This window comes from Mytilus californianus, unplaced genomic scaffold (genome assembly GCF_021869535.1).
Source record: "Mytilus californianus isolate M0D057914Y unplaced genomic scaffold, xbMytCali1.0.p SCAF_1, whole genome shotgun sequence".
NCBI classification, from domain to species: Eukaryota; Metazoa; Mollusca; class Bivalvia; order Mytilida; family Mytilidae; genus Mytilus; species Mytilus californianus.
The window spans coordinates 137484583-137496839 of NW_026262581.1; the positions used below are offsets into that span (position 1 = coordinate 137484583).

General features: G+C 31.8%; 2 protein-coding genes across 7 annotated transcripts in view; one reads left to right on the top strand and one right to left on the bottom strand.

The window, feature by feature from the left end:
* Window positions 1-12257, top strand: part of LOC127736365 (unhealthy ribosome biogenesis protein 2 homolog) — a 66074-nt gene that overhangs the window by 46513 nt on the left and 7304 nt on the right. The window lies entirely within an intron of this gene.
* LOC127736392 (uncharacterized) overlaps window positions 45-12257 on the bottom strand; it is a 38528-nt gene continuing 26315 nt past the window's right edge. Inside the window, exons 1-2 of one of the 2 annotated variants that reach the window (XM_052246918.1) lie at window positions 7372-7498; window positions 45-3325 (exon numbers count right to left, since the gene is read on the bottom strand). In XM_052246918.1, the coding sequence (XP_052102878.1) occupies window positions 1808-3322 (1515 nt within the window). In that variant the 5' untranslated portion in view covers window positions 3323-3325; window positions 7372-7498 and the 3' untranslated portion in view covers window positions 45-1807. Of the gene's footprint in view, window positions 3326-7371; window positions 7499-12257 lie in introns of those variants that run through there. The other variant, XM_052246926.1, reaches the window with a different exon arrangement.

The window sequence follows — 12257 nt, forward strand, 5'->3', positions numbered from 1 at the left end:
AAAAAAGTTACAGGGTCAGCAGGTGAAATATCAAAAATATTCGCTTTTTTCAGTGGCAGTTTATAATTTATTGAAATCTGTACATTTGTTAGTTAAAAACAACATGTCACCGGTATGTTATCCCAGCCTCGTTAACATTAGCAAATAGCATATTTATACAGCTGTTAGTATTTGTTAGTAATGTATGTACAATATCATATACGTAAAAAAAATTATATACCATGTCAATAATATCAAATAAGAAGCTTACCATTAAGATTGAGAAACATAATTATCTAATAAAACATTTCTAAAATTATAAAAATCTAAAAATAATCATAGTGTTTGTATGCCTAAAAATAGATATTCAAAACTGACCTTGAAATGTTTCAAAACTCAAAAAATCAAAAAATCAAAAAATCAAAAAACTCAAAATATCAAAATTACTGTTTATTTTTTCTCCATTTTGAAAGCTTTTGGATACATAATTAAATTTCACACCAGTGTACATTCACAGACTTGTATTACATGTATATATGAAGACAAGGTAGTTCTTTTATTTTTTTCTCTCATTAACTATTGAAATTTGATTATTTAATCTTTAAACACTTTAGTGATAAATTAAATTGTTTATTGATAAGATTATTATGTAAACCAGTTAAATATGAGAAACAATTTCAAAAAGATCAATCAATATCAGGTACCTTAGCTTATACCAGTCAACTCAATCAATTAACCTTCATAGTAATAATTATTTTTGTGAGGTGTATTTAATTAAGGCTTTTTATTATAGTAATTACTCCTCTTGTCACTTTTATGACTAGAGAAGTGTGACTGTGAAAGGGAAAGCATAGAGTAAAAAAGATAACGTAAATCTCAAATTTTTTCAGATTTATATTAAAATAGCAAATCTACTGTCTGCTTCAGCCATACACCAGTCGGTCAAAAATACATTAACCAAGTTATGATTTTTATAACATTAGATAAAATTTATATAGTTTTGGGGTAAAGATTGCATGAAATGCAATCAAAACCCTATGGTACTGACTTGATATCTAAATCTTCCAAGGCTTATCACTACTTTTGAGATACACAAAATATAGTGCATTGATCATAGCATTCTATACATCCTATCCATGAACATTTTGAGAAATTTATCAATGAAATATATGCTCAGATATTCAAGTCATAAAATGATGTTATACTTGTCAAGAAAAATACATAACTTTTGCAAGGTACAGGAATCTAATATCTGTTCTAAAAATATCAATGATGTCATTGTTAAAGTCATGTTAAAAAATTGGAGCTATCTTCCTTTGTCCAGAATTGTAATTGAATCAACTACAACCAATGCTTTATACAATGCAGTATTTAGTTTTACTTCCCACTGATAAATTAAAGCAATCTTTACCCTTCAGTGCTTACAAGCACTTTTATAATCTTTCTGTTAAAAATAAGTTTGAATCTGTTTGGTTTTCAAGTGCATATTTATTTACTTGGAGTTAAAATACCTTGAATTTTGTGACCATTGTAGACACAGAGATAGGAAGTTTGAAATTTGTTTCATGAAAAATCATCTTATTTAAAAATTTCTTGGTTTTTTTTTCTGGTGATTTAAAACAAAATTTAGGAACAAAAGTACATGGGTTTATAATGACCTGTTAAGAAAATTTACTTTTACTAAAATGTATTCCAAGTATAATTGGTATGATCCAAAATGGCTTATACAGACTGAACTTAATTTACTGATTCTGTATGGTACTAAATAAATAAATAAATTGTAGTACATCAAAGTCAGGTAACATCATTGGACTCGTCAGTGTATATTTTATCCAGAAGATAAATTGGATTTTACCTTGTATATGGAATCGGTATCATATATAAAACCTGAAGACTCATTATGTTTGAAACAAAAACACCTAGGCAACCACAGTCCATCCTCTTCACTAATCAGTACTCTACTATTCTGTCCATCTTTTGATATTACTATTATTCTGTAAGATCTATAGTCCACTACAATAATGTTACCATAAGTATCTGTACAAAGTCCCTTTGGTGCTGATAAATCCTGTTGATATTGCCAGATCTGTTTACCTGATTCATCATAACAGTATACTACGTTACCATTAAAGTCACTATAGGTTACTCTGTCATTACAGTAAACAAGGTGCTCCAGGTATGATCCACTCGGAACTTGTATTAACTTCAGTGTATTTCCTTCCAAGTCTATAATATGGATTTCATCATTACTCAGACCTACAGCCAGAGAATTATTGGAGAATGATAATCCTCTGCATTCTTTGTCGAAAGTGATAACTTTGGTGACTGTTTTATTCTCCATATTGAAGATTCTAATGGCCTTCTCTGTAGGAAAAGTTATGGCTATAGTGTTCTGATTGATCTGTGTAACACTCCAGGCTTCACCAGGTATAGGTAATTTTTTCTTTAGTTTGCCATCAGAAGTAAGTGGGTTAACTTTACCATTCTTATCCACTACTATAATTCTTCCATCCATCAGACAGATCATGTCAGTTACATTCCTTAATTTGATCTTAATCTTTGTCTCAATATTCATGGCCATGTTGTTTATATTGGATTGTTCTCGTGATTCTACTTGTGCTTTCCCCCTCACACTTGTTTCTCTATTCATAGGGACTTCTGTTTTAGCAACCCTCACGCTTGGTTCTCTATTCATGGGTACTTCTGTTTTAGCAACCCTCACGCTTGGTTCTCTATTCATGGGTACTTCTGTTTTAGCAACCCTCACGCTTGGTTCTCTATTCATGGCTACTTCAGTTTTAGCAACCCTCATGCTTGGTTCTCTATTCATGGGTACTTCTGTTTTAGCAACCCTCACGCTTGGTTCTCTATTCATGGGTACTTCTGTTTTAGCAACCCTCACGCTTGGTTCTCTATTCATGGGTACTTCTGTTTTAGCAACCCTCACGCTTGGTTCTCTATTCATGTGTATTTCTGCTTTATCTACAGATGCTTTTGATTTTTCTACCTTGGTTTTCTCCACAACACTTCTTAAGCTTTTTATTCCAGTACATTTTGAATGACTTGTGGAAATACATTGATCACAGCAAGGCATTAAATGACTAGAACAGTACAAGTTGAGCTGAAGACCATGTTTGTCACATTCTATTATGATGGCTTGGATTGATGGTTTACAACTTTTGATATCAATATTCTTATGATCACGTGATAACTTAGATCTTTTGTGATGACCTGTACATGTTGAACTTAATCCTTCATCACAGTTGTGACACCAGTATTCAGCTTTAGTGTTTATTTTTCCTTTTTGACAAGGTCCACATGGTATAGGTTTTTTGGACGACATGACCTGAAAATACTTAAAAAGTAAGTTAGTTAGCCTAATGGACAAGGTCCATATGGTATAGGTTTACTATACAGATATGGCCTAAGCATGAATAAGTAATAGTTATTAAAATACAAGGTGGTACACTGTTAGTTATAATGCACAGCTTATGTAACTAACCTTGACCTGAAGGACCATCTCCATGCTCCTGGAAATGTTCTTTTGTATATGGAAAAGGAAAATATGCCTTTAAGTAGATAAGGGTTGGTTACTTTAAAATTTGAATTTTTTTTTATTTCAGGCTTCCTCTTTACTATAATGGTCAGGTTATCTTAATAATTGAGTTTTAATTGCAGATCTGTGATTGTTTCTGATAAATTTATTCACAATTTATATATAGTTATTGCACAATGTATCAGCTTGGCATATTGTGTAGACATTTGTATAATATTGAAAACTGTATGTTGCCTTCTAGATGCCTTTTGTTATTTTTATCGTTGGGTTGCTGTCCCGTTGGCTTATACTCCACATATCCTTTTATTCATAGTTTTAGCTCTGTTTGATGTTCTTCATATGAAATCTTAACTTAAAAGGGTTATTGAGTATGCATTACATGCTTTGTTTCATGAATGTAGAGGAAGATTAACTAAAGAGATATATGCCAAAACTAATTAGACAAAGTGAAACAAAAAAAACATAAAATTTTTCATTATCTAACCCTCATTTTTCAACTGTATTGGATAACTAATTAGGAAGTCATGCCACATCTAAATGAAGTCTATTGTTCTGCATCTTATTTATTGTTTGTGTTAAGGTACATACTCAAACAATTATCCACATTACAATCAGTCCCAATATAGTATCTTAAGAGGACTATTATCCACATTACAATCCGTCCCAATATAGTATCTTAAGAGGACTATTATCCACATTACAATCCGTCCCAATATATTATCTAAAAAGACTATTATCCACATTACAATCTGTCCCAATAAAGTATCTTAAGAGGACTATTATCCACATTACAATCCGTCCCAATATAGTATCTTAAGAGGACTATTATCCACATTACAATCCGTCCCAATATATTATCTTAAGAGGACTATTATTCACATTACAATCCATCCAAATGTAATATTTTAAGAGGACTATTATCCACATTACTTTCTGTCCCAATAAAGTATCTTAAGAAGACAAATATCCACATTACAATCCATCCCAATATAGTATCCTAAGAGGACTATTATCCACATTACAATCCGTCCCAATATAGTATCTTAAGAGGACTATCTATCCACATTGCATTCTGTCCCAGTATAGTATCTTAAGAGGACTATTATCCACATTACATTCTGTCCAAGTATAGTGTCTTAAGAGGACTATTATCCACATTACAATCTGTCCCAGTATAGTATCTTAAGAGTACTATTATCCACATTACAATCTGTCCCATTATAGTGTCTTAAGAGGACTATTATCCACATTACAATCTGTCCCAATATAGTATCTTAAGAGGACTATCTATCCACATTGCATTTTGTCCCAGTATAGTGTCTTAAGAGGACTATTATCCACATTACATTCTGTCCAAGTATAGTGTCTTAAGAGGACTATTATCCACATTACAATCTGTCCCAGTATAGTATCTTAAGAGTACTATTATCCACATTACAATCTGTCCCAATATAGTGTCTCAAGAGGACTATTATCCACATTACAATCTGTCCCAATATAGTATCTTAAGAGGACTATTATCCACATTACAATCTGTTCCAATATAGTGTCTTAAGAGAACTATTATCCACATTACAATCTGTCCCAATATATTATCTTAAGAGGACTATTATCCACATTACAATCTGTCCCAATATAGTGTCTCAAGAGGACTATTATCCACATTACAATGTGTCCCAATATACTATCTTAAGAGGACTATTATCCACATTACAATCTGTCCTAATATAGTATCTAAAGAGAACTATTATCCACATTACAATATTAATCTGTCCCAATATATTATCTTAAGAGGACTATTATCCACATTACAATCTGTCCCAGTATAGTATCTTAAGAGGACTAATATTCAAATGGTAATAAATTCCATTTAGCACTAAACTATTTTGATTCTTAAGATTTTCTGAAACTTTCATTCATTTTTTTCGGAAATTACAAAATATAATTATTTAGTTTTACTTAGCTTGGGTTTTTATTTAGATTTTACGTTGTACAAAAAAAAAATATTTAAAAAGTTCCAAATTTAAGAAAAAAGCCTTTCAATAGTCCCTAACACTCTTACAACCATTATTTTATTATTTCATATTTCGAAACGATGAAATTGTACAAGCTTGTTAGTTGATCAACTTTGTCGTAATTGTAAGGCAAGAGTACATTTGAATTGTGCAGTATATCTGAGGTAGTTAATGCACACCATAGCTTTTATCCAAATTATGGCACATTAAAAACAAAGCCATTTTGCCTTTGACATGTGTTAGATATGTTTGACTTACATTGACATCCTGTCTCTTATTGACTTCTGTTCCTCAAATCAACATCCAATCTGACGTTATAATAAAGTCAGATTCTAAACTGACTGTTCATTCTATGCCCCTATTATTGTCTTTTACGGTTCTCAAATCAACGGCCAATTCTTGGCTGAGAACTCAAGACTTTTGGTTTTTTTTTCATTTATTCATCAAAGAACATGGTAACCAACATGAATGTATTTGTATCAGAGATATAATATTTACTTCTGATAGAATTTTGGTCCTTCCTGGATTATTGAAAAAAAAATAATCTATCAAAATTGGGGTTTTGAGTTATCTGTAGACATTTATGTTGTGGTTAAATGTTCAGAAAAAAAAACCTGCAAAAAGGTTCTTACATACTTAAAAAGTATTATCATTGAGTTATGATACTGTTAATTGTAGTAATGATTGAAAGACTTAGAAATGCCACTGGTTGTGAAATAAATTTGGGTTAAAATAGCCCTACTTTTTTATTCACTTCTTTCAATTTAGAGTTCAACAAATTGTATAGACAGCTGTCTATCGTTGATGATTGTATGACTGTGTATGTAATTTGATTGTTGTCTCATTGAGGTATACCAACATGTCCTTTTATTCATATGAATATGAGGGGCCTCTGTGGGTTAGTGGTCTAAGTAGTTCAATTACTGTATCACTAGCCTGTCAACACTGAGGTTATGAGTTCGAATCCCACACGAGGCAGGTGCGCTTGACTCCAATCTTAAATTGACTAGGATTGTCAGTTTTCCTTCCAAAGGTCGGTGGTTTTCTCTGTGCACTCCAGCTTCCTCCACTTATAAAAACTGACCGCCACTAAATAGCCAATAGTGCTGAAAGTGGCGTTAAACACAAATCAATCAATCATATGAAAGGAATGATAAAAAATTGAATGGATTAACTGCTTTCATTCAAAGTAATAATGTACATGTAATCTGTTGTCATTGGATTTTGTAATCTGTTGTCATTGGATTTTGTAATCTGTTGTCATTGGATTTCTAGTTGTCATTTACACATGTTAGTCTGTTATTTTGATTTACTCTGTTTTCTGAGACAGGATGTTGTCTGCTTTGTTTTTTGTCGAGCCTGCGACTTTTGTCGCAAAAGCGAGACATAGCGATCCTACATTCCGTCGGCGGCGGCCACAAATATTCACTCTGTGGTTAAAGTTTTACAAATTTTAATAACTTTCTTAAACTATCCTGGATTTCTACCAAACTTGGACAGAAGCTTGTTTATGATCATAAGATAGTATCCAGAAGTAAATTAACAAAAAGTAGTTTTCATATTATACTAAAAATTTCTAATACTTGTTAAAATTCATTTATAAATATAGGTGATAAAGAGGTGAGTGAGGCCTGTCCATTGTTCTCATTAAACATAGATTCTGGTGAGCGAGGCAGTCAGAATGAGTCTATTTTGATTAATATTTGACTTTTTAACAAAATATTCATAAAAATACCTGCTTTATATCACATGTTTGTAAAAAGTATAATCTTGAATCACTTAGTAATCCTTTACTCTACAGTACTATAACTTGTAACATACCTCTCAGTAAAAAGTCACCTCCTCTCTTTGTATGACAATGGAAATTATTTTCCTTCCAGTTTTCTAAAAGGGAATTAGGACATGTTAATACCTGATTCAGTTTGTCTGTAAATATTTAAATGACATTGATTATTTATACATAACCCATTTAACAGAAAAGTCCATATACTAATAATAGAATAGCCCTTTCAGAGATTAAAATCTTTTGCTCAGATGAATGTATTTTAATTCTTTGTTATAGTACATGGATGTTTTGGTTGAAAAAAAAGATTCGATATATATGTCTTGTTTGTTGCTTTTTCTTAAAAATAACTCTTTTGTTCAGTTTTGGATTATCAGTTTTTTTTCATACAAATAATTTTCCAAAAAAAGGCACATGCATGTAACTGCATATATTTTCATCCTTAGAGATTTAAACAAAATTAATGGCAACTTGCATGCAATGACTGTTGTTGATATATTCAATGTTGTTGATATATTCGATGGCAAAGAGTGTTCATCCTTATTAGAAAAAAAACCTGAGAATGATTATATATGGTAATATTATGTTGGGTTTTTTTTTAGGGGGGGGGGGGGGGGGGGGGGGGGGAGAATAATGAGTTTTAATCCATCTCTTATGACTAAGGAACATTAGTTATGATTGATTGATTTGATTTTTAGAAATAAAGCAAATGAATAAAATGGTTTTGAAGAGCTATCTGATATGTTTATGTTTACTTTATTTTAGTAGCACATTAACAACCTCAGGGATCTAAATTCCTTAAGCTTTGGGAAGTTATCCTTAAGAGTGAGAAATAAAAATCTTTGAATCGATAGGAATCAACAGTTTTAAGGAGATTATATAATAGATCTCTCGTATCATCCTATTCAATGCATAACTACTATGCCAAGAACGAAAATTTAAAATAACTTGATAAATAAAAGAAAATATTCGACTACAGCGTCAGTTTGATTTCTACTGCCAAACAGAAAATACACCCAGAGAGCATGAATTGCTCACCTGCCTTTCATCTATCTTGTATTACTCATCTTTTTTGTTCTTTACAGTTTCTACTTATCTACTATTGTTTTAAAAAAAAAAAATAAAAAAAATTGAAAAATAGTAAAAAAAATCATCATTTATGGGCAATAACTTTTATAAGGAGTCATACAATGTTTCAGTTATATCTGCATTTTTGTGAATTTTGTAATTGCTTATCATTTCTGCTGTTACAGGTTCTACTTGTCTATTTTATTTTTCGACATAATAGACAAAAACTGGAAAAGTGGTAAACAAAAATTCGCTATTCGAGGGCAATAACTACTATCATTCATTGGTTTCAGTAATTTTTGTGCTTTTGTTGGTCTTGCTTTATGTATTATTTTTTTCTGTTTATATCTTTACAGTTTTCACTGATTAACATACTAGTAAATAAAATACATTTGGTTCGAATGCTTGTGCTAAATTTTCATTTAAAATGCCACGAAAATACATGGGCTATACCTAGACTAATACTTTAACTAAACATGTCTAAGCCATTCCGTCTCATTTCATTTAAAATGCCACGAAAATACATGGGCTATACCTAGACTAATACTTTAACTAAACATGTCTAAGCCATTCCGTCACATCAGTACCATCAGAACAAATATTTTCGTCTGCAAGACTGTAATTTACAAGGTTGCAAAACCAACTGTCCCCAATAATAGTTGACAAGAAAATGTTTCCAAATTAAATATCCGATGGTGACCCTCAGTGAATAGTTAAACTTCTAATCCTTACGCCTTTGTAAACATTAAATATGTTTTCTTAATGATTACCAAATGCTATTGTTTGATAAGGTTTTTCCTTGTTGGTGTTCATTAAATTGTATTGATTAGATTATTGTTTTTTTTTACTTAATTAGTACTTGTGGGTAATGAGCTATTAATAATGGTGTTTATTTCTTTGTCCCAGATACTGATGTAGATGTTTTTCGTCTGTTGAACAACGAACTACAGAATGTAAAATACATATTTTTGTGTTTCCGTGTTGTAGATATATTCCAGAGGGAGTACTTGAGTATCGCTCGATAAAACCAACGAGTACTCGATAAGTAAATGTAGCTGTTCACCCAGTTGACATCCCTAATATATATATATATATAGGCTAAAACATGCAAATTACCCTTTAGGAGTTATGGTCCTTTAAATTCTCCCTCGCCCTGCTCGTCCCAATATAAAGTATTTCTACATAACTCTAAATTCAATTTGGCTATACACAAGACAAACACAGAAATAGGATTAGTTGCTCGCAGTAACACATTATTTTCTCTTGCAATACAGTTTTTAGTCCCCTACTGACGAAGTCGAAGGGGACTTTAGGTTTTCACTCCGTCCGTTTGTCTGTCTGTCTGTCTGTCTGTCTGTCTGTCTGTCTGTCTCTCTGGCAAATCAGTTTTCCACACTTTTTTTCTTCGTGCTTGAAGATATTGATTTGATATTTGGTGTATTGTTTAATCATGACAAATTACAGATCAAGTTCGAATTTTATTACGGTCAGATGATTTTGTGCAGAGTGATGGTCCTTGGACTTAGAAAATTCACTCAAATTATCAGTTTTCAGCATTTTTTTCGTCATGCTTGAAGATATTGATTTGGTAATTGGTATATAGTTTTATCATGACAAGTTACATATCAAGTTTGAATTTTGTTCCGGTCTGATGATTTTGTGCAGAGTTATGGTCCTTGGACTTAGAAAAACTCACTCAAATAATCAGTTTTCCTCACTATTCTTCGTTGTGCTTGAAGATATTGATCTGATAATTAGTATATAGTTTAATCATGACAAGTTACAGATCAAGTTTGAATTTTGTTCCGGTCTGATGAATTTGTGCAGAGTTATGGTCCTTGGACTTCAAAAAATCACTAAAATAATCAGTTTTCCACACTTTTTTTCGCATGCTTGAAGATATTGACTTGATATTTGTTTTATAGTTTACATCATATCAAGTTAGCACTTTGTTCCAGTGCAACAATTTTTTAACCGGTTGGGGATTATGTATTGCCATGCAATACTCTCAGAATGCTTGTTATTTTGAATAATTGTACAGATTTTTTATATCATTCAAAAACATAAATACATGTAATTAAAAACCAATTGTTCCAAGAACAATTGAAGGTCGAAACGATATATTTTGATATGAAAATATTAAAAATCTGGTTAAAAATGTTATTTCCAGTGTCATATGATAGCTTATTGTATGCTGATTCCAAAAATATATGGTTTCTATACACTTTTGTTTGAAATAAAGGAGATAATTTGTTACTTCTGGTTAGAAAATTTCACTTCCGGCTTTATTTTATAGTTTACTTGACACTGATTCCAAAAATATATGGTTCTATATACTTTAACATTAAATTAGTACACAAAATAGCTACTTCAGGTTTACACAAGGTAATTTCTGGTTGGCTTTTTCAAGCTCATATGGCTTAAACCTTATGCAAAAAGTCCCATGGCTTTATCATGTATACATATGAAGTTAAACCAAAGGTCAAAATCTAGACATCAAACTACCTATGACATTGACCTCAATTTCAAGGTCATAAACCAAGGACCTCAAATCAAAAGACCCTTTTTCTCATCACTTGTCATCCGTCGTCGTCGTCGTAGTTAGCTTTTTACAAAAATCTTCTCCTCTGAAACCATTGGGCCAAATTTAACCAAACTTGGCCACAATCATCATTAGGGTATCTAGTTTAAAAAATGTGTCCGTAGACCCCGCCAACCAACCAAGATGGCCACCATGGCTAAAAATAGAACATAGGGGTAAAATGTAGATTTTGGCTTATATCTCTGAAACCAAAGCATTTAGAGTAAATCTGACATAGGGTAAAACTGCTTATCAGGTCAAGATCTATCTGCCCTGAAAATTTCATACAAATCTGACAACCTGTTGTTGGGTTGCTGCCCCTGAATTGGTAATTTTAAGGAAATTTTGCAGTTTTTGGTTATTATCTTGAATATTATTATAGATAGAGATAAACTGTAAACAGCAATAATGTTCAGCAAAGTAAGATCTACAAATAAGTTGTCATAACCAAAATTGTCAGTCGACCCCTTTAGGAGTTATTGCCCTTAATAGTCATTTTTTAACAATTTTTTGTAAATTTTTGTAATTTTTTACAAAAATCTTCTTCTCTGAAACTACTGATACAAATTTAACCATACTTGGCTATAACCTTTATTAGGGTATCTAGTTTAAAAAATTTGTCTGATGACCCTGCCTTCCAACCATCATGGCCGACTTGGTTAAAATAGAACATAGGGGTAAAATGCAGTTTTTGGTTTATTTCTCTGAAACGAAAGCATTTAGAGCAAATATGACAGGTGGCAAAAATTTTCATCAGATTTAGATTTATCTGCCCTGAAATTTTCAGACGAATCCGACAACTGGTTGTTGGGTTGCTGCCCCTGAGTTAGTAATTTTACAAAAATTTTGCAGTTTTTTGTTATTATCTTAGATATCATTATAATATCTAATATCTAATACTATTAATTATGATTTTAACCTTATTTTACATAATTTCCAAAGCATCAGTAAATACAGGTGAGCGACACAGGCTCTTGAGAGCCTCTAGTTACTATATTTTTAATTTTAGTTTCCTGTGTATAATTTAGAGTTTAGTATGACGTCCATTATCACTGAACTAGTATACATATTTGTTTAGGGGCCAGCTGAAGGACACCTCCGGGTGCGGGAGTTTCTCGCTGCATTGAAGACCCATTGGTGGCCTTCGGCTGTTGTCTGCTCTATCATGCATGTCTATGGTCAGGTTGTTGTCTCTTTGACACATTCCCCATTTCCATTCTCAATTTTATTAATCAGTTATATCACCATATGCATAATTTTAAATATAAGAGGGGA